We start from the raw sequence: 26,823 nt of genomic DNA, 5'->3' as shown, positions 1-26,823 counted from the left end.
GTAATAGAAAAATACTTACATACTAGTGAAATATATCAAACCAATGCCAGTGAAGCCAAGCCAAATTAGTGTCCTAAATATATCTACTTAAAACTTACCTACTGAGACTATGAAGTGAGACTCACTGAGATTGTTTTTTACCGAAGAAAACGGATATCAATCTACTTATTTCACAAAATAAATCATATATTATTTATAATTATTTTACTATTATTAATAACTAGCTACTCCACTCGGCTTCGCACAAGTGGACATGAATTTTATATATAAACCTTCCTCTAGAATCACTCTATCAATTTAAAAAAACCGCTACAAAATCTGTTGCTTAGTTTTAAAGACTTAAGCATACATAGGGACAGATAGCGACAACGACTTTATTTTATACAATGTAATAATGATGATAAGAAATGCCGAAAACAATAAAAAACTGAATTTTTTATTCATGAATGTTCTGATTTTGTCCTTAAATTTTTTAAGCTAGAAACACCAATACCATCAATGTCATTTTGACATACGTTAGCACTGACTGTTTTGTTTGACAATACAATTCGCTTTTAGCGAATTTATAATACGCTTTTTGAGTGACTGAACAAAGTATTGAAATATATTTTAGCTTACTTACTTTTAATTGCTTGTTTGCTTCACATTTCATGAAACTTCCAAATAATCTAGGTTTTCGTCATATGTTCTTATTTTATTCATAACTTGTATCATGGCACAATTCAGGCCCGCCGGTTTGTCAGATGAAGATTCAGATAGTGATGATTATGGATTTTATGAAAAGCCAGTAAGTTATTTTTGATCGTATTTTCATTACATTAAAATAATCTTTTAGTGATAATGAATACATTTTTATTTACTCTGCTGTAAGTTGTATTTTTATTCTGTACCCACATATTTTTCTTATTTTCATTTAAACGGTTAAGTTTTCAAGTAATCGAAAATTAATATTCGAAAGTAATATTTTGTGCCATAATAAAATGTGTATAATCTTCATATTTCAGCCAAAATCATATTTCCACACACAACAAAATCAAAGAAAAACTGTAGAAAATAAATTACAGGACGCTATTATTAATGGCAATCTGAAAGAAGTAGAAATAATTGTTCTCAATGGTAAGTTTCCTTGTGACATTCCTCTAATTAATGCAATTTTAGAAAATCAGAAACACTCTTTTAGCTACTCCCCCCAGCTTTGCATAGGTGTACATGTATTATATATATAAACCTTCCTCTTGAATCACTACATCTATTTAAAAAACTGCTGCACAATCCGTAGCGTAGTTTTAAAGATTTAAGCATACGTAGGGACAGACAGAGACAGTGACTTTGATTTATACTATGTAATGATTTACTGTTTGATCCAATCGTAATGAATGAAAATTAAAAAAGTATGTTTAAATTTTATCTGCAAGGGAAGAATGTGGCCCTGATAATTAAAAATGAGTTGAATGTATGTATTATATTAAATCAAATTCTAATATGTAATTAAACATTGTTTTATTGCTTCATACATAAGAATGTATGTAATAATATTAAACTGGAAATATTTAATAAAATCTGTAATTATGTTGTCTGAAACCTGAATTTATCATTTCATTTCCATCTTTTCATCCATTTTAAACAAGTGGCAAATAACAGTCCTATTGTCAGGAACTCTGTCAGTGAACACCTTATTAAAACTGTGCATTATATATTTTTATATTTACTTTTAAATTTCCATTCCACATTTAGCTAGTAAAATAAGACTTTTGTGGGTAGTAAGAACTCGAAAAATTATCTTAATAATAACAAAAAATTTGAACCATTTTTAAAAAACTTATGTGGACAGATATGTGTGAAATTTGACACAGTTCTAGTTTATATGAGTAAAGTAGTGCAGAGCTAATGTTATTACTATATAAAGCTTAAATACTTTTAAGCATTTAATGAAAACAAAATGTTATCAGTTTAACATACATATGTAACTTAAAATGTTTCTGAATTATAATCAAATTATAACTGACCAACCACTAGAATAAAGGAATAAATGTTATTGTTTATAAAAATTATTTGTACTAATGTTGTATTAATGATTTCAGATCTGAATGACAATGTTAACTTGAAACTGGATAGTGGATGGACAACTCTCATGCATGCATGCTTTCATGCACAAGACAGAATTGTTGAATTTTTATTGAACAAAGGTGCTGATGCTAATTTACATGCAGGTCAGTTAGTCTTGGAAACTATTTTATATACCTCTTTTATTGTCTATATTTTTATAAATATTATATTGTTTTTATATGACATAAGTCATTATAACACAATATTCTATGACTATACCAGTGCTATTTTCTTTGCTCATCGTCTTGTTCTCCATCCTTTATAATTAGTCTTAAAATAACTATTTAATTACCTCATACAACTGTTAAAATTTATCTACAACTAAATAAACATTTTATTATATATTATAGATTCAGTGACACCAATAATGGCTACTTGTTCTAACAGCAGTGCCAATAATGATGCAATATACAGCATTATAACAAACCTATTAGATAGAAATTGTATTTTGAATATTGGTGATAAATATGGCCAAACTCCACTTATGAGAGCCATTAGTAGTGGCCGTGTTGCTGTTGTGCAGAAGTTATTGGAAAAGGATGTGAATATTGAAATGAGAGATCAACAGGGTTGGACTGTAAGTACACTGGTATTTAGCTATAAATTAATATATGTATAATAAATAGTTTCAATTGCAATGGGGGTAATTTTTACTTGTATCTGGGTAGTAAACAGTCTAAAGTTCAAAACATCTGACAAGATCAATATAGTAGTTTTATATTCAGCCAATAATAAAATAATTTATTGCCTTTAATGATGCATGATACCATTAGAAGTACAATCTATGGAATCTGAAAGTATTGTCTTCTTAAGAATGTAGGCCTTGACTTTTAATATAATATATATTTTTTTCTATAAATTAAATCTTATTAAATAGTTGTACAAACCTACTTAGGCACTGTTTTGGGCAGTTCACCACAATCAACCAGAAATCCTCGAAATGCTAATTGCTCATGGAGCAAGACTGACTGAAGTGGACAGATCCAGTAGAACACCCTCTGATATTGCATTATCACATGACTATCAGAACATAATTGAAATTATGAACAAACATTTGAAAATTGATGATACTGAGGAGACAAATAAAAATGTATATTTGAACCAACTTAGGTCTTGGTATGACTATTATCCTGGGGTAAAGACAGGAGAAAAGTAAGTTCAAATGTTTGTATAGGTATTTTTGTTTGTATACAATGCATGACTAGAAATGCATAATTTAACTGATGTACATTTTTCTTTTGAGACAATATTGAAAACAAATTCCACCCTATTGATGTTTGCTATTTTCTATTTCTATTAATGTTGTTATTTACATTACTATGGTTTCATAGAATTATATTATTATCACAATATGTGAGTGACTGAGTAATTGTTATCTGTGTTTTTATTATTTTCATTACAGGTTGGATTATGAAGGTGAAATTCCCAATTTGCTCTATGGCATGAACTGTGAACGTCTTGGACCTCTCATTGATAGTAGTACAATAGATCTCAGAACATTTCTGCTTATGGAGGAAGACGATATGATTAAATTAGGTATTGATATGCCTTTTGAAAGACAAAGACTAAAATATGGATTACGTAATTTTCACTTGAGGGGCTGGAAATTAAATGCAGTGGCTGGTTTATATGCTCGAAAAGTGGACAGTTACAGGTTAGTTTTTAAAAAAACCTTTTCCATTAATAACATAATATGTATTTTATTGATTCGTCTCGGCTTTCTTTTTTTAAAACTCAATTGGCAAGTGTTTTTAATATATATCTGTTTTGTCAAAAAATAAGAGGCTAATGTGTCCATAACTCCTTTTCATACCCATGATCTTGTAATTAATAAAGGCTTGTGTAATTAATGTATACATGGGTAAATGAGAGGGACAACTGCAAAATAAGACTTTATACTTAACCTGTTAACCTAGTGGGACATATAAATATGTCAGTAAAAAATTGTGTATATGGGTAGGATTTATAAATATATCCTTGAAATATATGTAGTTTGCACCTGGAAATAGTGAGGGACTTGTCCCCAGCAGCGAAACTTGAATTGAATTGACACTCCATTGTGGCTAATAATAATAGTTCAAAATATTTTTCTAAAATCTTAACACTGGCATTGTAATTTTTGTTCTATACATTTTAGTGTTTTAGATTGTCTAACAACTTTAGGAACCCATCTACAACAAATATATGTATTGGAAGCAACACTACAATATACGCTACGTGAATATATTAAGATTCAGAACCAAATAAAGTTTGAGCCTCCTGATTCACCATTGATTATAAAAATGAAAAATGCTGCCAAAAAGATGTTGACAAATATCAACAGTGTTAGGAGAGAAATTAAAAACATGAGGAGCGTTCTCACTAGGGTAAGACAGTCTCTTTAATTTCTGCTAACATTTAGTATGTTTTGCATATTGGATAAAAATCCTTTGAATAATCAAACATATAAAAAAGATTGTAGACATGTTAAAAATTATAGGAATACTTTTTATTAAGTACTTAACATAAAAGTACATAGTAGCATGTCACATAGTTTACTAAAATCATCTAGAAATTTAATAATATAGCATTCTATCATATTATAATTCAAATTAATGCTTTACATTTCTTGTTTCATTTATATTTCTAAATTGGTAAAATAAATCATCAACTTAGTATATTTACTTTACAAATTGTAATTGGAAACCTTTTTTATCCAGACTTTTCTGGATATTATATTAAAGATTATATTCTAAATGCAGTAAAATCCAGAGTTCTCCGATATATAAAGAATATCTTCTATAAATAATTGACTATACATGACCAAAACTCGTATGCTTTTTAGACTTGTTCTGACTGTGAATATTCATAGTCATGACAAGTTTTATAATGTTTTTTTAATATTAGATACGTTTGAAAATGGATATTCAAAATTAATGTAATCCATCTAAAAACGTTCATGTTAGTCTTCTTACATAACCATTGGAAAAATATAAAGATGTAAATTTAAAAATCGTATCAATTGTAGGAAGACATTATAAACAAATAAATATTTTTTAATGTATAAGCATAATGTACCAAAGATATATTTTTAAATATATTACAGATAAGCAAAAGCAACCCACAACCGGCCGATCTAATTCGAGCAAAATCAACTCAAGAAATAGCAATGGGATACATCACTGATGCATTAGTGGTATGCAGTCTTGTTATATTTGCATATCACGCCAGAGGTTATATCACAAACATCCTAAAGAAATAGAAAAGTTAATATTATATTCTTTATTTTCTGTTATTGTCTTTTCTTTTATTCTCGAGAACACGTGACATAGTAGTTTACTACTCTGATTTATTTAGTTCGAATCTGGCCGACACTAAAAAATCTTCGTCTATGTATTTATGTCTAACTTACTCTCTGGTGAAGTAAACACCGATATAAAAATAAGTTTGTCACGTTTTCATTATCGATTCAAAATATACTGAGAGAAATGTGGGCACGTGTTGCGTACACAACATCGACAGTTGATAATTGCTCTGACTACTCCATTTGGGATATATCGTGATGGTATGTTTTGTTTTTAATTCTTTTAATTTCCTTTTCAATGGAATATCATACGTACCTGATCTTATCTTATTTCTAAGTGTGCAGCCAGTAAAAATTATCATAGTTGACGATTATCATTTCGACAGACTGATGCTGATTTTATTGAGATAGTTTGAAATATAAGTTTAACATAGACTAATCAAAATCTGCTATACTTTTATTGATTTAGCTGTTAATAACGAATTCGCCCGCATGTAATTGTACTTTTTTTATTGAAATAAATAAAAGCATCCCAAGTTATTTTGTATATATGTGAGCGAAAGTCTCGTCATAATCGGTCCAGCCGTTTTAGAGATTAGCAAGAAGAAAGAGATAAACAATTGTAAGTACCGTATATATTCTCATATGCGTATAATGAAAAGCTGTTAATTTGAAATTACAGAAACACTTCAATTTTATTTATAACTATAGTTTGCTTTTTCAAATGAATATTAGGTACTAGTATTAAATTTGACTAATGAATCACTGAATAAGTTTATATGTAGTTGGCGAGCTCACCTGGCCTTGTTATGAGTGAAATATGAAACATTGCTTCCAACCTGTACAGTCACTTGGCATATTAATTGTAATAGTTATTCTTAACAAAAATAACAGGTGACAGTTGAAGTGGCGTGAAGTAGCCACCTAAGGAGTGATTTTCTATTACCAGTTCAGATATTTTATAATGACTGTATCACACTTAAACTGAACATTTGATTGATATAAATGTATTTGATAGTCCACAAGTACAGATTGTTTTGGATTCTTACACAAACATATAGCAAGGCAGCCTATTAGCGATACATCTGGAGAGTTTAAATCCTTACATTATATTCTCGCTAGTAATCTTTAGCGCTATTTCGTTCAAACAAGCAGATAATATTTGACAGCTATGGTCAAGTGTCCGAACTGCCAAACGCGGCAATTCGAAGTGATCATTAAGTTTTCCGTATTTTTTAAATTATCTGGGCTTTTTTCTTACTTTTAGTTCCATAAGAAACTAACCTTTGTAGAACTATTAGAAATAAAAATAATAATAATGAAATCGGTTATATCGTTCTCAAGTTGTGCCGAAACCATGGGATACGGGATTCATTTTCATATGGATAGATTATGTGTCCTGCTCAAGGACCACCCTCAGGACAATTCACACAGCGCCATCTAGACCCAAGTTAAGCTAGCTCAAGCTTGTGTTATGGGCACTAGATAACTGATACAAATACATAGACATATTTTTTTCCGTAAATACATACATATTATACATAGAAAACAACCAGACTGATTCTGATCAGTCTGGGTGTTTTGTATCATACACATAAATATAAATGTTTGTGCCGTGGAAATTGAATGACGGAATCGAACCCGCTACCATCGAAAGTAAAGCGGTGTGCTAAACCACTATACCAACGAGGCCGTCGGTTATGTGGTTTCCAAATTTAGGTAACGAAAATTACACGTCAATAAAATTAGCATTTAATATACACTAATCTAATTCTCGTCTACTTACCTAACGGATATACTTGTGAGGTAAGTAATGCTCAGAAACGTTGCTCCGAAATATCCAAAATAATGAGTGATATCTGAATAACTATAACTGGTAACCTATGTATGAAGTTTTGGTAATAAAATGTTTATAATTATATTTTATAATGTAGTAAAACATACTACAAATAAATTTCATTACTATCCTTGAATAATAATATTGCTACATGTTGACACAATTATATCTAAAATTATGGTTGTCAGTTGCATACAAATCTCATAGCGTCCTTGTCATCCCTAGATCGAGAATAGTATGCTGTCGTCATGAAGTAAGATAAATCACGCAATATAAATAGAATATTTACTACATTATAAATTGCACTTCGTGTTGTAGGTTTTTTTCATTGATGATAATGATGGGGCAACAGTTGAGGATGATAAGACGAAGATGTATCTCATAGTATGTGATAAGGCTCATCATCATCTTATTTATGTGTAGTTTGTTTATAATTTATATTATATGTTTGTTATATTTTATTATGTATATCTATTTATTATATTTTTATTTAATTAACTAAACTGCCTTCGAGTATCTCTGCACTCCCTAAGGTTGGCTGTTAAAGAATGCTAATAGCATTAAGCCCTCCTATTGCACAATTCAATAAAGTTTATATAAAAAATAAAAATAAAAATATGAGGTCAGATCAGTTAGCTCATAGTGACAAATTCACGATGATTTTTAGAGGGAGGAGGTCAACCAGTTATGGTATATTGCTAGCAATGGAGTCATCAGTCCATATTACAAACAATCTTCTTCCACCCGTATTGCAAGGTTTGTTGTTATTTATATTTTTTTCATTACTATTGGCTCGCCCCTCGTTCGCCTGTGTACTTAACGTAACTGAGTTTTATATCATGGGCTACATTTATATTATGTTATATTACTAACATAACATATATGTAGCCTATGTCCCTCTGGTAAAATGAATAATTCAAATAGAAAAATAATTAATAAAATCTATGCAGTGGTTCTAGTATCTACTTACCTATGGAATACTTGCACGCTAAATAAGAAAAACCTTGTTTTCCAGTAGTATTTCTTTATAATATATGCTGCAACTACCTATTATGTAACACGTGTATGAAAATTTTAAGTCCGACGTATTTATTAAAATTATTGAAGTTATTGTCGTAGCGTGATATTTTGTAGCCTATAGCGTTACTTGATAAATGAGTTATCATACATTAATCATTTTTTAATTAGATCTATAGTACCGGAGATTAAACCCGAACATCCATCTCGCAAACTTTACCTCTTTATAATATTAGTATATAATATGAATTGTAGATCCGCCCATGGCTTCGTACTTGTCTATTATAGGTATTTCCATTTTTTTACTATTAAAATGTTGCTTCATTTAATTTCCATGTTACTAACTGATAATGTTTTTATAAATGGCGTATTTTTTTATAATAAATTAAGCATTATTATGGAAAAAACATTGGAAATAATTTAATCTTTGTTCTTTATATTATTAAGAATTTCTTCTTTATGATTACTAGGACTCATTGTTTTTTTTTTTCTAATAAATTGACTATATAATGAATAGTGTCCTAGTAGCATTGCAAATCTTAAAAACGACGCTCATTTATTGTACAATGAATGAATCATTTTTAAAAATCAGTAAAATAAATTCAAAATTAGCGGATGATTCGAAAGTTTTTAAATATACACTAAAATTGCTTTTTTATTTCCCTTTATGCTATATTGCATTTTTTTATATGATATAATAACTATGGATATAGTAACGAATAGAAAATTTAAATTATACAATTTATTAGTAATTTTTTTTCCGCTGGACAATTAACACAGCGTTATCTAGTCCAACGGTGAGCCAAGCTTGTGTTATGGATACTAGACAACTAATATAAATAGTTAGATATTTTTTGCAAATACATAGAAAATATCATACTCATGTATACAAATATTTGCACCGTAAGAGGAATCAAACTCGCGACCACGGTGAGCTAAACCGCTGAGGCCGTCGCATGTACTGTCTGTATTGTATATACTTATACTTCTATTATCTTTTAATCTACTTAAACTGAATGACTCATCGCAGTGTTCACTAATTCCACTTCTAATTAACAATGAGTCACTTTGTTAACGTTAAAACATTCAATGGTCTGAAACATTCCTTTTGTGAGTCAGTGGTATATTTATACACTAACTGGCCTAAACTTCATCCGCAATGATTTGTATTCTCCTATAGCAACGCGATAAAAATAAGTATAAAAGGTATCACGGCTACATCAACCAACAACAAACAAAACAACCTATATTGATATTATAATGTAAAGGTTGCCTAATTATACACCTTCTTAGATCTACTTCCTCAGAAACTACTATCGCGAACATATAGATACACGTGGCACGAGGGAACTTTCTTTTTTATGTTTACATATATACATGGGATGCCACGAATACATTCCTATAGGTATGGATACCATTGCGTTATATATAGACCTAATTAATAAAAACATAAAATTTAAGTGCATGGTTCTTAGAATTATGTTTAGCCATATATACCTAAGTCATATATGTCAAGGTAGAAAATTAAACGCCATAACATGAAATAATAGTCGCTTCAATATATATAACTAGCTGTCCGGGCAAACGTTGTTTTGCCTTAAAATAAAAAAAAATTTAGGGAAGGACTACCCCTAACATTTAGGGGGATGAAAAATAGATGTTGGCCGATTCTCAGACCTACTCAATACGCTCACAAAATTTCATGAGAATCGGTCAAGCCGTTTCGGAGGAGTATGGGAACGAAAACTGTGACACGAGAATTTTATATATAAGATTACGCTTGTATAGGCAGACACAATATTTTCAAACATTATCGTCCTTATACTTCCCAAAAATATAGACAATTTTATTATTAGTGAATATTTATTTAAATTTAGGTACTTAGTGTACTTACTGAATTTTTAAGGAACCATCTTTTACATAAAAATTTACGTATATAATTTTAAATTTAATATTAACAAATGAAACCTCATCAAGTAAGTTTCGTGACATATCTTAATGTTTTATGTTTCAAATAGAATACTGAAAAGATATTTTTAAATAATAAAAACAATATTGTTTTATGTTTTATTGACATCTAAAACTTTCATAACAACTGTTTGTACTAAAATATAAATGTGTATCAAGTTAAAAGCTGTTAAATTGGTGTATCATTTGTTATAGCTGCTGATAGCAGGCAAAAAGTTAGGCGAAAATGGACTTAGATAAATTTGTAATTGTAAATAAGACACGTCTCCAGTCGTTGTATCCTTCCATAGCCATAATTTGCACTGATTTTATGTGAACAAGTACGTTTTGTACATAATTTTCAATGAACACGTCATGTAAGCTCACTTTATTAGTATTATTGAGAATTTACGGTAATATCACTTTATTATATTTATAAACTGAAATTATAACGTGTTAAACCATTATCAGTCATTTTAATCAAATTTTAAACCAACCGAAATGCCTAACACGACGGGAAATGCATTAAACAACGTTCAAACTTTTTACAATCACAGTGAAAGCAATGTCACAAAAGCAACATTCAAATATACAGTGCAGAATGCATCTGTGCTCTACAATGAACGATGGAATATAGCACAACGAGTGTAATTGACCAATTACAACGTATAAGTGTTAATTAATTAATTTTGAGATTCTCTTCTCTTTTAATAGTCTAAATAAATATCAGATAATATCGCCAATACTCCTTACAGTAATTTATGAAACATAAATTAAAATAAATTATTAACAGTATGGAATTGCTTGTGTCGCACTGGATAGCTGCCACGGTTGTCGCTCAGTGCTTCTGGATTGGGATGTTCCGGTCGGTGATGGCCAGCTGAGGCAGAGGGGCCTCCACAGTTAGAACTCCGTCCCGCGACAACGATGACTTGATAGCCTCGGGATTTGTGCCCTTTGGCAGCAGGAATTCCCTATTGTACTCTCTGTATACTGATTTTGTATCTGACTTCTCCTCGTGTTTGGCGTGCACCTGGAAATTGTCAAAATTTCTATTATTATTATTATTATTTATTCGCACTACATGTACAATGCACAAAAAAATAATACATTGTATAAATATAATTAATGAAACTTTGATAAGAACTGACAGTTTACGTAGAACTTAAAATGAAATTAGATCTAGTAGTTCCTTACACCCAAAATCTAAGTAGGGAATTTCCCCAAAATCCCACGGGACTCTTATTCCCGTATTGACGGTTTTCAAGGGAAAAGCACCGTACCTTTTTTATATTTTAAACAGTGTTCATATGGTACGCAAATAAGTAGAAAACAATTTTATATGGTGTATTGTTTGCATAATGATACATAATAAATTCTATAAAAAAATGCAACTCTATTCATTAGAAATTCTATACAATATGAATTCAAACTAAAATAATAATCTTAAAAAAACTAATTTAAGACTCATTTCGTAGATATCTACAGTCATAAACTATTTTAGAATTCATTTTCATAAATATATTCAAAAGATTCTTAAGAATCAAACCACAGTAACGACAAAATTAAATGTAAATTCGTAACGCTTCTACGAATATTCGAAATGCGAACACTGTAATTTTCGCAATTTGGCTTATAAATTGACTGTAGTTATTTTACTCGAAATGTATTGTGTACAGCGTTTTATTGATGCAACCTATATAGTGTCCAATTTATTCGTGTTGCTCATATACACCCACACAAAAATTTTTAGTCTACAAGAGATCAAGTCTTGTACATGTCCCGTCGTGATAAATTTTACGTGCACAAAAGTGATAACGTCTGGCATGTTGCCGACGCGACGCACATACACCCAGATATTTGACTCATTTTTTCTTGGCTCCATAAATAAATGCGGTTCATTATTTTGCGGACAATTTATCTTCATTAGACCGTGACAAAGCAGAGGATGCACTGGCTAGAAGCGCCAGAATAATAGTTATTTAAAATCTCACAATTAATGTCTACGAATACTTAACTACGTAGCTACTTGACAGCAAACAGCATTGTAGTGGAAGAATTGTTAGACTGTTTTTGTTCAATTTTTTTACGTAACTATTGTAAAACAATAATATACTGCTTGTCTTTGAATGCAATAGTAACGATAAATTTAACCTGTTGACACTATACCGTTTAAACAGAGTTTCCTGTTTAACACATTTTATAGTTCTGTTGATAATTTATTGTTTTATTTATTAATGAAAATATTGTATGTATGTTCTTTAAAATAATAAGTATTCTGATACGTCCAAATACTTTTATGCTACATAAATCGAGACCGTAGTCATTCTTTTTTAAGAACAAAAATGGCAGACAAGTATTTCTGAAGATTTTACGCCTTCGTAGTTTGTATCCTTTAAATTCACTGCCATACTTCACTCTTCAGATCGGAACATTAGCTACATGTTGGCAGATATATGTGAGACATAAATAGAAAGGTTTCTAAATAGAATTATACAACGGAAGGAATATTACTGGTAATGTTGCCAGATGGTAACTAAAATATAATGTATACTTTTACTGTAAACTTTAGTTAAAAACTGTATAAATAAAAATAATTTGTCACCTTATATAATTTGTTACTTTTATAAAAAAGTAGAATGTTTAACTATTTTTAAGTATTGTTTAGCATCTTATGATGTTACATTGTTATAGCCCCCGACATGGTGGTTACCATCTTATGATGCTAAACAATGTCGGGGGTTTAGATCATTAATCCTATAAGAAAAAAAAATCGGGCCATGTGACAATGGTTCTTACGCATACGCATCAGAATATTTTTTACAACAGTATTTAACCATTATTCGCTATGATTGATGAATTAATGCTTAGATTGTATTGTATAAGAGTACAAAGTTTATTTTAAGTTAAGTTATTGTACAATCGGACTATGTATGTATTGATGCCATATGTTATACTTGTACAATGAATGAAGCAATGAAATTTATTTATTACACATATATCCGTTAATGTATTTTTAGCTTCTTGCTGTAATTATTTTTATTAACAATCTTACCAATAATTTGTTGTCGACTGTTTTGACGACGATCTCTTCTGGGGTATATTGACTGACGTCAAAACGGAGCTTCAATGATTTGCCGTCTCCTTCATCTTGGATCAAGGGAGAGTTGAGACTGTCCCAGTGGCTTGGCTCAGCCAACTGTCTGCTGTCGCTGTGTTGTGAAGATGTGGTGGAACTGCGAATAGTTAAGAAAATTGTCTATGAATACAGATATCTGGCGAGCGTATTATCCACCACAGGTACATTTTCAATTATATATTCTTTTATTTCTACTGTTAAGTAGAGAAATTAGTATTATGTCTACATTGTTACACCGTCGAATACTCCTTCCATGTTTTCGGTCGATGGTTGCCATGGGATTTTAATACACATACAATAAATTAATTCAATCTAGCCTCACCGCGTTGTTAAAACTACGTGATGTTAGAAAAACTAAATAAATAAAAGGTTAAAAAACTCTATTGAAATATAAAGTACATTGACTGGTGTGGTTTACTGATCGCCGTTTGTACATGGACGATACATGAGAAAAAATATTACCAACATAAAGAGAACCAAGAATGAGTTTTAGAATTTTTGTCTGTTTGTCTATGGGTTTGTACGCACTAATCTCGGATATGACTTAAAGATGTTTAATTCCAATCAGTATACATGCAAAAAATATAAACTCGTGTCCTGACGCTGCAGGTATAGCATATACATACTACATTATTAGCCATCCATTTGTAATATAATTAGTAAAATATTTAGGACATAATTAAAATAATCTACCTACGGATACGTATATTTGCGTATTACAAGTAATATTGTAACAATTAATTGAAATTGAATATCTATTAGCGCTACCACCACCAAGGTTGATAAATAACATCGTGCATAAATAAGTATTATGTACATACATATATAACCGCTTGCATAATTTGAATTGGAATGATAACCTTCGCAGCCGATAAATTGTTATTTAGATGTGACAAAATGCTAATTAACGGAGTTGACGAATATAAATGTAATTACGTACCTAAATGCTTCTGTAATTGAATAATTATAAATTTACTTACTATGCTTGTCAGATTCTGTTTGCGAAATACATTACAGTAGATAGTTATATTTAGTACAGACGCTACGTTATAACACAAACATTTTAGATAAGTAGATACAGTAATTACCCGTTACTCCAAATTATTATAACCTGCGTCGAAATTAAGAAAAATCTGTCTGATAATTAAAAATAATGGTGTAATAGGTACAAAAGCACTTATAATGCACTTTGTACCGTACAATATTACGTTACCGAATGCATTATCAATATATCATGCATTGTAGAATTACATTAAAACTATGGTCATTTATGCCGGTATCAATTATTCAAAACAATGCCCATAATAAATACCAACCACGAAAAATGTTATATTTATCAAATTACTAAAGTTACTATGAAACCACATTCAGTTACAATTATTTCCTATTAATATTCAGTGTTTCCTTGTAGCAAACAGCCATCATAGTGATTATGTTAAAAATACAAAATACATATTTGCATGCAAAACAGGTAGATAACAGTTTCCTTTTAATTTAATGTAATAAAAAACTTTTAGATATTTTGTAACGATAAAGAGTGAACTGTGCTTATTACAAACATGCAACACGCTATCCCGTATCCATATTTCGATCCATTTAACTTTAATTGCAAGTGCATGTTTTAATAACTCACACGGGCGACTTTGCAAGAGAATTAAATTAAATGTAACTTTGATTAATGCATAAGATCTACATATAAAGTGTTAATCAAATTATTCCGATGCTTAAAACATGGTGAATTGTGATGAAGCTCGTATATGTACAAATACAAAAGTCTAGTAGGTACGTACGTACTTATCACAATGACCTTACCATTGCTGTACTTACGTGCTTACATAATAAATACATCAATGGATTTCTCTAACAATTGCTAGTAATAAAAAAAAATTAGTTGGTAGAACCATATATATAGGTGGTAAATGGTACTATAGATTGTTTACATTACTGTTAGGTACATGTGTATATAGTAATAGGATATCGATATTTTATGTACATGTATCTACACTCTTACTAGTTCCTTAACCCAACTTAAAATATGATTCGAAGATATAAATTTTAAATTTTCCTGTAGGGCTATTGAATTCCATTATGGTATAAAAATATATTATGACATGCAGAACTAAAAATAAAGTAGATAAAACCTAAAGCAATATTCTTAAAAAAATCTAAGTCAAATGTCAAAGCCTGCTAATAGATATAACTATATTTACGTATGTTGGATAATACTATAAACCTATGAATAGTATAGGCCTTATTGTCATAAATTTGTAATATTTCTAGGTACTAAACATACTACTTACATAATATATACTTTGCGTGAGTAATAATGTTTTTTCTGCATGTTGATGGTCTTTTTGTTCTGCATAACTACAGGATACCAACGTATCTTGCAGTATTTGTCTAGACAACTGTCGTGACTGCTATTGTATTTCTAAAGATATGACTTCGAATGAACTAAGTATTACTCGTATCTATAAATATAATAAATTCCAGTTATTGGCATTTGCTCTAGCTAAAGACATTTCTTGCTTTTATTTCTTTTCAGTTAATTTGATATTCTTTTGTCGATCTCATTCGTTACAAAAACCCCTATTCTTACTATAAATTTGACATATTTTTTCAATTTAATTATTTAAAAAGTAAATCTATAGTAAGAAAGTTAAAAGCAGTTAGTGCCCGCTTATTACTGAAAAGCGACAGAGTAGTTGTAGTAGATATAACGATAGAATCTGTACATAATTTATAGATAGTCTCATAAAGTTGTTTAGCTTCTTAGCATTCAACTTTATAAACAGTTCTACCTATTTACGTAACTACGTAACCGTTTCATAAAATAGTTTATAATATCTACCTGCGCTTGTTATTACAGTACGTCTTCTATTCAGTTGACGTTATCGATAAATATACTACAGAATAGCAGTTTTTCAATTGCCCTACGATATACTAGATACTTACTTTGCAAGCATAAATATAGGAAATTTAAATGGATTTCGTACATACCTATCTGCACAGTTTAGTTATCTACTAAAAACTTACCTAATACATACTAATATTATAATTATAAAAGTATGTTTGTCTGTTTATTACGTTCACACAACTAATCGGCTTAGATCTTAATGCAGGTTTATTTAAAGATACGTGAAATTACGAAAACGGGCTATCTCTTATTTCGCAGACGACGTCGCGTATAACAAGCTTGTTAAGTAGTCTCTTACACTTGTACAACATCAACTTTACACCATAAATAGCTAACGTTTTACCTTATATTCCCATTAATAAGTATGCTGACAATTAGCAAATAAAAATGTACACATAACACTAATTGGTGAAGTTTTCCAAAGACACCTATAAAAATCTAGAATACGGTAAAAAACATTATTTACTTACCTAAGTACCCAATAAAGCATGTTTTAGATACCTGAGAGTCCTGATAAATATAATAGTAAAACAATTTTTACAGCACAATAGTGTCTCGGTTGGTTATATGCATTGTATAATATTTCCGCATTTGCGATTGATTATCAAGCTGATGTCATTCATGAATGCAAGCACAAGGTCAGAGTCAACAAATGATTTCATCGATATTAAGAGTAGGAGGACATTTTCAATATAATTTGTGACCAATTGGATACGTCACTGACTTGTGCATTCATTTTCGAATGTACGACGTATGTTCTAGAAATATCCGCCTACATTAGACGTAGTTATTATTTCTAGTTACTACGAGACTTTCTTAATATTAGGTTGATAAAGAAATCAGTAGCAATAGAATCTTAAATCTAAAAATTATTTTACTGTATTTTGTACTATACTGTACTCTTGTATGTATTTGCATTGATTTTATTATACTTAAATAATGAAATAAAATATCATCTTTTGCTAGCGACTTATTTCTGTTTTTTTTATGTATGATGGCAGATAGTAAACAACTATTCCGACTCTGAACTTATCTCAAAACTGTCCTAAACATATGAAGATGATGAGATGATTACTTGTGCAGTTTTTAATTAATCGCTCAATCGCTCTATAAACCTTTTTATAGATTTTATAGCCGCAAATATAAATTAGGAATATACAAATAGGATTTCCTTGGTTTAGACCAAATGTCTAAACCAAGGAAATCCTATTTGTATTATTTAATCAACTATTGAATGGATTTTGATGAAACTTTACAGTAATATAGCTTATACATCAGAATAACATATATCTACACTTCACTTGAATGAAACCACGGACACAGCTTGTATAAAATAATTCTGTTTAAGTATCATATCGGTTCACGGCAGTTGATTGCTTCAATGTCCCATTGTAACACAAGGAGAAAATACTGACAGCAAAGAGAGTAACACCATAAGGATTCCTTTTTTAATCTTTTTTTATACAGAATCCTAAAATTCTTTACAAACCTACTCTTCTCTTTCTTTACAAGAACTATATGTGTTTTGTGGATGTAAATCTAAACTGGTTTCCTAAGATCGTACTTAGTCATTTTACTCGTGATTTTATAGTATACGGTCATTGCCGTAAGGTTTATAGTATGTCAATGAACTTATTATTGTAAAAAAAATATCATTACCCTCCACGATTTGAATATACTTACTGCTATCTTAACTGGAATGATTAAAAAACTATAATCAAATTTTTTATTTATTTTATCTAATTAAATAAGGAAAATGAGAGTGTATTTTGTAAATTTTCAATTTACAGTTTTTAGTAAATGCAAATTATATACGACATTTACGTCAAAAATAATTAAATAAAAACCTTTTGTCTGTATGTTTGTTCTTGCTAACCTCTGAAACAGCTAGACCGATTTTGACGGGACTTTTATTTGCAGATAGCTAATGTTATAAGGAATAATTGTACTTGCTACTTTTAAATTAGAATTTTTATATATATCAGCAAAAAAAATGGGTAAATTCCAGGTGGATGAAATCGCGGGTAACAGCTACTAATTTCAAATATAACTAAACGGATCTACAAAGTAATAAGTTCGATATTTATATTTTCGTAGCATTCCAGTAAAATAATCTGCCCTACATTATTGTATAAGTCTATTTTAAAGGTGAGTAGAAAATCTAGTTCTTATATGATATTTATTATTCAATTATCAATTATTTCTAAGGCAGTCGCCCGAATTGGATAAGACGTTCAGTGAGAATGTCCTTAACCTCGGTATCAGACATTTCTTCAAGGGCGTGAATACAATACTTATTTGAACACATTTCAACACACAATTATAACTCATATCAGTAGACTTTACCATATGTTATGAACCTGTCGGAATTTGCGAATGAAAATACCCAACTACGAATAACTTAATAAATAATGATACAACATATATTTAGAAATAGGAATTCTAGCTACAATACAATTAATGTTAACAAATAATTAAACAACATAGACACATAAATAGTTAATGTATAACTACATAAATACATGCATAATGAAATATGAATGGTGTTCCATAATACATTGATACACAATGGGGTTTACCTCTCTGATGACTTGGTTACTCCTCCGGAAGAAACAGATTCGAAATTGTAAGACATGCAAAAGGCAATATTTTTGTTAGTTTTATTAGCTCAAACAGTTTTCCTAAGGAGTTCAAAAAAATATTCGGGTAGGCATTTAACGGGAACTTTTACATTATTTATTAACGTTTAAATTATATCTAGATAGATATCGTACATAATGTTGCTCAGATATTAGCGAATTTCAATTTCAATTTTTTACAAAGGGCATATGGTATTATATAATATAGAATTAGGTTCATTCTAAAATAAGTATATAGTAAAAATAGATAGTTAAGCATAAATCGATACATAATGTGTAAAGTTATATATATTATTACGTCAAAATATACAATACTTAATAAACCGGTTATATCATTAAATATATTTTAAATATTAAGTTAAGTATCTACCTAGGTACTTGTCTAATAATTTTGTATGTAAATACTACATACTGCGACTACCTATATGTGACGTCAACTGAATGACGCGTCGAATAACCACTTGTCTGAATATGTAGCTAGGTATGTAATATGTACACATTCCTATACCTTCGTTTTTGGTAACAGCTGCTAAGACTAAATATGTCGAATCGTTTCTTGCTAAATCTTGTCCAACCAGTAACACCTACACTCACAATTATGATTATACCAACTAAACTGCATGGGCGGACAAGTCACCAAGTGCCCACACTTGAATAATTGAGCAAGACCCTAAAAATATTGAGTGACGACATTGCTGTTTTTTATTATACATAACTAAAATTTGTAGTCTACAATCCAAGTTAAATGAGAATTGTTCGTTTTTAATAAATACTCTTCGAATTTGAAATTGCTGATTTGGTACCTTCGTAAACAGAAGCCACCTATCGTAGAACAATTGAGATTACGTCATGATCTTCCCGCGGCTGAAACAGTACCTACTGACTCCCAACTGGGTCAGGTATTCATGCCGTAAACATAATTTCAGCGTGTTCGTAACTGCATTAACTGTTACTTCCCACCCACTACACCTGATAAAATAATCGTAAATCGGTGTACGCAAACAATATTACTAAAGAGTTTCCAAATGGGTCCATTCTTATTACAATGAAACCATCGAAAATTCGTAGCTTGCGTTACTTTATGAATGGAGTTATTGTACCTACATTTATCACGCTATAGGGAGTACCTATGCAACTAATTCGCGGACATTGCGCAACTTTCATATACAGCGTGTTACATTGTGTTTACAATTTCACGCATTCCTGCGTTTTAGCAACAAAATGTTTTCTCGTTGTGAGGCGATGTTACCGGCGCTATTTCTATTTATGACATCATCCCGCGTCGGGCTTACGTATCGCTGCACGCTTTAAATGGACGCGACTGAGATGTCTGCAGTTGATGCCGTTCCGCGGAATGATCCCGAATAATGCCTTTTGAATTTAAAACTTTCGTGGTGCTATCGTCGAGTGACGTCGAGGCCGCATGAGGTGGGCTTTCTTGCGAAACCTCCAAACTTATTAATTCAAGATTCCCTTTTAAGAAAACAAGGCCGGCAACGTAGTCATTGCGACCGGAATAATAATGCAACTTTTACATATAGGCATAAACTTGACGTGCCTCTATACAATTTGAACACCCACTTGAATTTGCAGGTACCTACGTCGATTTTTATAATACCTGCTTATAATATGAATTACAGCCTAATTAGATTCTAATTGGAATTTATTAAGTAATATTTTCCCTTATTATGTTTTATTTATTATATATATTATGAATAGCTAAAAAATGGGCCTTAAAATTATCTATTAATTTAAAAATTATAACTTAGTAGTAATACATTTAATAAATAGGAATAAATACCTAGTTGTGCTCTTAAAGAAATTGTTGCTTTCTCTGTTCATTAGTTCCGATCTGAATTTGCTCATTTCTTCTTCCATTTTTCTCATTTCAGCGTCAAATCTCTCTCTGATGCTCGAGAATTCAGTGTCGATGACAGAAAAGTCGCCTAATTTGATGGGAATATTCCTTTTGAGACCACTGTCAGCCATTTTCAATAATGTGTAAACTGATGTAACTATTAAACAAACACTGGCGGAGTTCTTTTTGGTGTAAACACAATTCACAGCGGTGTCGTTATACACTCAACGGTAGACAAGGCAACACTGATCATTAGTTGTCGACTCGGCGCCAGGGGGCTTGCGCAGAGTTTTAAATAGCCTCACGTTCGAACACCGCCACAGACTCGCTCGGCGTCACCGCGTCATTCGGCCCACACTTTCCTTCTCGCTCATTCCAACTATTCATATTCCATATTCTAAGATGGTAAAATGCCCCACGTACCAAGTGAGGTGACGATAACGGCAGCATTATTTAATTGATGAATCATTTCAACTGGATCTGTATTTCTGCTTATGGCAATCGACTCCTTGACAAACAAGATCATGTTATTCATTGTGTATTTTCGTAGGATGTTGTATTGTATTCGTCATTCTAAGACGACCGATTTTAGATAGTACCTACATACAGAAGAATAATATAGATATTGTTAGAGGAGGCCCGTTTATAAATATGAGTTACAGTGTTACACACACTATTTGATTATTTCATTCTGAACGAAATGAACTACCTACATTCGCACAAATTTATTTATTAACATTAGACGTTTATTAAATATTATTGATTATAGTATATTTAATTATTTATAGGAATGTCAAGTAAAACTTTTGTATTGTTTAAAAATATTTGAGTTAAACAAGATATTCAATGCAATTGTAACTGTAACAACAGCAGCGGCAATCCGCCTCTAATCTAGGTATGTTTTTATTTCCCGCCATGGTAAAGGTAGGTAGGTAACTCTAAATATTGGATATACAAATGATTTTTTATTCTTTTTACATTGTACGGAAAAAGTTATTTTGCACCTCTAATTAATGTAATTTTTCGGCCAAGAACCTAGGCAACTGCTCGCGTATGCTGTCTCCCTGGAAAATAGGTGAAAGTGACGAAACCACCTTACAAAAATTTACAAATCTGGCGTTATAAAAAATCATAGTAACAAATAAAGATCCTACAGACTTCGCCATATAATTGATATCCAATAAATAATATTTTTTGTAGTAGATAATATTTATTACAAAAATATTACTTGTTATTGTGTGTAATGTGTATAAAATTGTAATTTTAATAACATTACACAATAAGCAGCGCTCTCTGCTCTAGTGATGTACACCAATACTAGTGATGTCCAATCACTTTACAGACATATTTGTGTAACTACTACCCTCCAAAAGGAAAAGATTTTCATGTTATTACACAAATCTTTATCAGGATTGATAAAGTATTTGTTTTGTAACAAAACATGCTTCTTGAAATTGCACTCCAAAAAGCTTTTGACTTGACGCGTTTCGTATTGGTCGCTATACGTAACATACCATAGCTTTTACTCCAGGCAGTGAGTCATTTGTTAACGTCGAATGCTCTTACAACACAGGAAGCGCATTAGACGGACACGTTAACTATTTTTAGAGTATTTTTAGTTAGGGATTACCTACCTGCCGTAGGGATACTCATACAGTGCATTTTATTTAGAGGTGAAATGTATGGGTATTTTTAGGGATGATAAAGAAATAGTGCATCCGGACTGATCCAGGATCCGTTAATCAAGGCAGGAGGTATTTTACATAAAAGAAATACAGTGTTCTTTTTTAAATTGTCAATTATTTTTTTTGTTAAACCATTACATAATATAGTAGTAGTAATGGTTAAAATAAAAAAAACGTTAGTGTTGGTATCATTACATACTTAGTATAAAATAAAGTCGCCTGCGCTGTCTGTTCATAGGTACAGACAGTGGCAGCGACTACAGTATGCTTAAATCTTTAAAGCTACGCAACAGATTTTAAAGCGGTTTTTTTAAATAGATAGTGATTTTAGGGGTAGGTTTATATATATTATTATATATATAATATATTCGCACACCCGTGCGAAGCCGGGGCGTGTAGCCAGTATATTATATACCAACAACAACGATTTTCCTTTTTATAATATCTCTATAACAAAATTGATTATCTAAGTCCATCGTGACATAACATATCATATCAGTAGGCAAATCTTTTTATTATCATCAAAATAAGTACTGGTCGGCCAACGAATGACTGAGTGAAAGTTTTATTGTTAAATAATAATAATAATAAACCATGACATTTCACACAGCACCATCTAGTCCCAAGCTCAGCAGAGCTTATGGTAATTATGTGTATTTGACAACTGATAGAAATACTATGATAGTTTTTTTTGTAAACGCACACATAATATTTTCTATGTATACTACGTATATATTCACAATATATGCTAATATATTTATCAGTTGCCTAGTACCCATAACACAGGCTCTGCTTAACTTAGGACTAGATGGCGCTGTGTCTCCAGATAACGGTCCAGGGATATTATATTATTATAAATATTCGTAGAAAATACCCAGACCAATATAAACAATCATACTTATTAATAACAAATGCCAGGAATCGAACCCTCGACCATCGGAAGTGAAGCAGTGTGCTAAACCGCTAGACCACTGAAACCTTTACCGAATATGTCGCGTTGTCACTACGATTGAGAAAAACAGCAATTACGATGCCTCCTCCTTAACCTCTTCCTTAATACCTCTATAAATTTTATTTTAATAATAGGAGTGAGAATGAGGGTAGTTAAATACGTGCCCACGACTTGCATTTTAATCCAACGCGGAACAGTTCGTTTGGTATGGCGATAAAAGCGATAAACTATGAGGTCATTCACATCCCGCCATGATGAGAAGCAGAATGCCTGCACAATGAAAATAAGATAAGCAACACCTACTCTACTTTTTATAGCGATTTCCTACAAAACCGTCCAATTGACAGTTTTAAAATTTAATAAGATAAGAATTCAAGTTTACACTACGCTGAGAATATTTTTTTATAAATAATAGGTGAATGGCCATCAGAACCAAGTAATCGAATGATTAAGTGACATCACAAAAATGATACAATCATTACCAATTAGGGATGTGAACAAATAATAAATTTGTAATATCTATAAAAAAATATACTAAACAAATCAATGAATTATTAATCGTATTTTTGTACCGATGATTTTTATCTTACGATTTTAACAAGCAACCTATAAAATAAGACCAAACAGTGACAAAAAACACACTAAGGCTGAATAATAAAAAAATTAGGGTTGTGATAAATTATGTTATGTTATATTATAAGGTGTCGAGTGTCTTGACTAGTCATGCTGACTAAAACATCCAGACATGTGGCAGCGTGGTGGGCCAGGTCATTGGGCTCACTAAAATATGACCTAGCGCAGTGATGGCGTGCTCATCCGTCTAATTCGTGAACAAGTGCTGCTTGTGGGTACTGGTGCTCTAATCACTATGACTGATTTAATCTTGTCTATTTAATAATTTAACTGTAATTAATTACTGCAACACGCAAGTACTGGTTGTCATGTTCTTGCTTGTTCTTCTTGTGATGAGAAAGCTTTCCGAATGAGCTGTTGATTAAAAAAATTATGATTATTCAAAGCGCCTCAATTGAAGTTTATTTCAAAAAAGGATTTTCTATTCTATTCTATTAATTACATATGAAAATATCGATTATTCTAGTAACAAAACCGAGTAATTAATATTCGATTTTGTAGTCTGGATGTCACATCCCTATTAGCAATTATGTCCATTGGTCAAACTTGTCAATTGTTACGACACTAAATATGGTATTAATGAATATGTGTTTATAAACATATATACAAACATATTAGTATAGTAGATAATAATTTACTATACTAATATGTTACCACATTAATAATTCAAAATAATCAAATGAAGAAATATTAACTACGTATATTTTGTAACGGATATCCTAATAAAGCATACACTGCCCACATTAATGGTTCCATTTCAATCTAGCACACAGAAATATTTACTCAATACATTCATATCTAGGTAAATGACGTAGACAGTAGGTATACCATGCAATTAAGTTGTTTACTGATTATTAGAGTAACAGGCATCTTAAAGAAATTATTGCAAAAGCTCCAGATTAAGATTGTATTATTATAGGCATGTTTAAATTAATAATTTTACCTTTCACTTAATTTTACGTTACGTTAGTTGATGGTATCGTGAAAATCCCAAAATATAACTCAAATAAGTAAATAAATTATTAATTTTTCAACACAAAAAACCATTAATGTATGATTTAGAATTATTGTTATGTATTATGTAATTTTTGAAACAAATACGTATAGACTTTACGAAATATTAATTTTGTATTTTTTTAATGTATTTATCTTCTTGAGGCGCAATATTTTTGTTCGCGTTCGTGATGTGGAATCATACAAGAACAGCCCTAGATACAACTGAGGTCGACTTAAAGGTGGCTCTAAGTTCTTAAAGAAATTGACCATAATGTCTTGCGTTCCATACAAGAAAAAGTATTATTTCGTAGGAGGATGATGGTCCCGATCTATTAGCAGATTTACTTAAAGCCTATTTGAAAAAAAAAACACATTTTACATTTTCGCATCGGTGTGCGTGGACAACATACATGAATATCACCCCGAACGTCATCGTTTACTAATCGTGGGGGTACAACTGCCACACCCTGAAATGGTTGGTTGGTGGTGGTTAATTCCTATCAATGCTACAACAATTTGTCACGATTTGCTGCCTGACCTGACTTCATAATCATTCTATCATCCGCCATCGGCACAGCGAATACAGTTAGCACAGGTGGATGCACCAATTCATCCATAAAAAAACCCTCATACGTTGACATTTCGGAGGACTTAGACGATTTTAGTCGATCTGATGAAGTGCATTCCTAACAATAGGTACATGCAACATTATATTACGACTATACGACTGTACACAAAGGAATTGCATAGGGACATTATTAGTTTTGTTTATGTGTGAAAACAAACAGTCATTTCAACTTTATGTACCGTTAGAAATAACTCTTCTAAAATAAACTATTAATCTACAAATCTATTAACAAAATGTGAATTTCATGGTTTTCTTTAATTGTAGGTACCTATGTTAATTTATTTTGAGCTATATGTATGGAATAATCTATATTATTCCTGTACTATCATAAAATCATAGTGTTGAGTTTTTGCAATAGAAAATCATTTATTCAAATAAATTTACATTGAAGCACTTTTGAATAGTCATAATATTTTTTTTTATCTACCGCTCATTTGGAATGCTGTCAAGAAAGAACAAGCAAGAAACTTGTGTGTTGCTCTTTTAAATAATTTATTCTTCTTTTACAATCACAGTTTAAGTGTGTGAATACAAACCACCGATTAGCACTAATTCAATGAAATAATAAAATAGAAAAAACATTCAATACACAACAACTGGTTAAACAATTAATAAGAGAATTTCAATTTGCTTTAAATCTCAACATTTTAATAAATCTGTGTATATACGATTACCAAGAATTTACAAATTGTTTCCAGGGGAATCGCGTGGAGGCCGACCAGATATAGGTATATCTGGTTAGTAAGGGTAGGGAGAGGGAATTACTTAGTAGTAATTGACTAAGTAATACTTCATTAGCTCGTAGGTAGTGATTGTACTAGTACGACTTACAAAATATTGTAGTGGTGGTTCAGGGTATATTTTGTGGAATAATACCGGGAGAAAATGGTTAACAGTCAATTGTTAACAGCGTGGAGCGGTAATGAAGATATATACAGAATCAATAAAATATTCAGCAAGTTTAGTACCAGTTTAGGAAATGACGGCATTTGTCCAGTTGTCACATTATTCACTAGGTCGCCACGCTATTTGCTAAGATAACAAGCAGAGCGAAACACCGGGCGTAGGTTGGAATGACACCTTCCGCATTTTACCTTACAAGTCACAAGCCTATAAAGTTTCATTTCGATGATATTTAATACATTAGATAAGTACATGTTTGTTTAAAAATCTCACATATTCACGG

At 30.9% G+C, this 26,823-nt stretch overlaps 2 protein-coding genes across 2 annotated transcripts; one reads left to right on the top strand and one right to left on the bottom strand.

Annotated features, from left to right (window-relative positions):
• Nucleotides 1–528: 528 nt before the first annotated feature.
• Nucleotides 529–5,600, top strand: LOC131853295 (ankyrin repeat, SAM and basic leucine zipper domain-containing protein 1). The gene is made up of 8 exons (XM_059204151.1): nt 529–787; nt 1,005–1,116; nt 2,082–2,210; nt 2,457–2,683; nt 3,002–3,258; nt 3,509–3,760; nt 4,244–4,472; nt 5,192–5,600. Exons 1-8 carry the CDS (start codon nt 713–715, stop codon nt 5,345–5,347), a joined length of 1,437 nt encoding a protein of 478 aa, XP_059060134.1. The 5' UTR covers nt 529–712; the 3' UTR covers nt 5,348–5,600.
• Nucleotides 5,601–10,296: 4,696 nt separating this feature from the next.
• LOC131853235 (heat shock protein beta-1) lies at nt 10,297–21,020 on the bottom strand. The gene is made up of 3 exons (XM_059204076.1): nt 20,687–21,020; nt 13,246–13,426; nt 10,297–11,223 (listed from the first exon to the last, which is right to left on the bottom strand). Exons 1-3 carry the CDS (start codon nt 20,872–20,874, stop codon nt 11,029–11,031), a joined length of 564 nt encoding a protein of 187 aa, XP_059060059.1. The 5' UTR covers nt 20,875–21,020; the 3' UTR covers nt 10,297–11,028.
• Nucleotides 21,021–26,823: the final 5,803 nt, after the last annotated feature.

This window comes from Achroia grisella, unplaced genomic scaffold (assembly GCF_030625045.1).
Source record: "Achroia grisella isolate CSIRO2021 unplaced genomic scaffold, CSIRO_AGI_Agris_v1 utg900, whole genome shotgun sequence".
In the NCBI taxonomy this organism is placed as follows: Eukaryota; Metazoa; Arthropoda; class Insecta; order Lepidoptera; family Pyralidae; genus Achroia; species Achroia grisella.
Note: the sequence above shows the minus strand (reverse complement) of the source record. Positions and strands in the feature narration are given on the sequence as shown.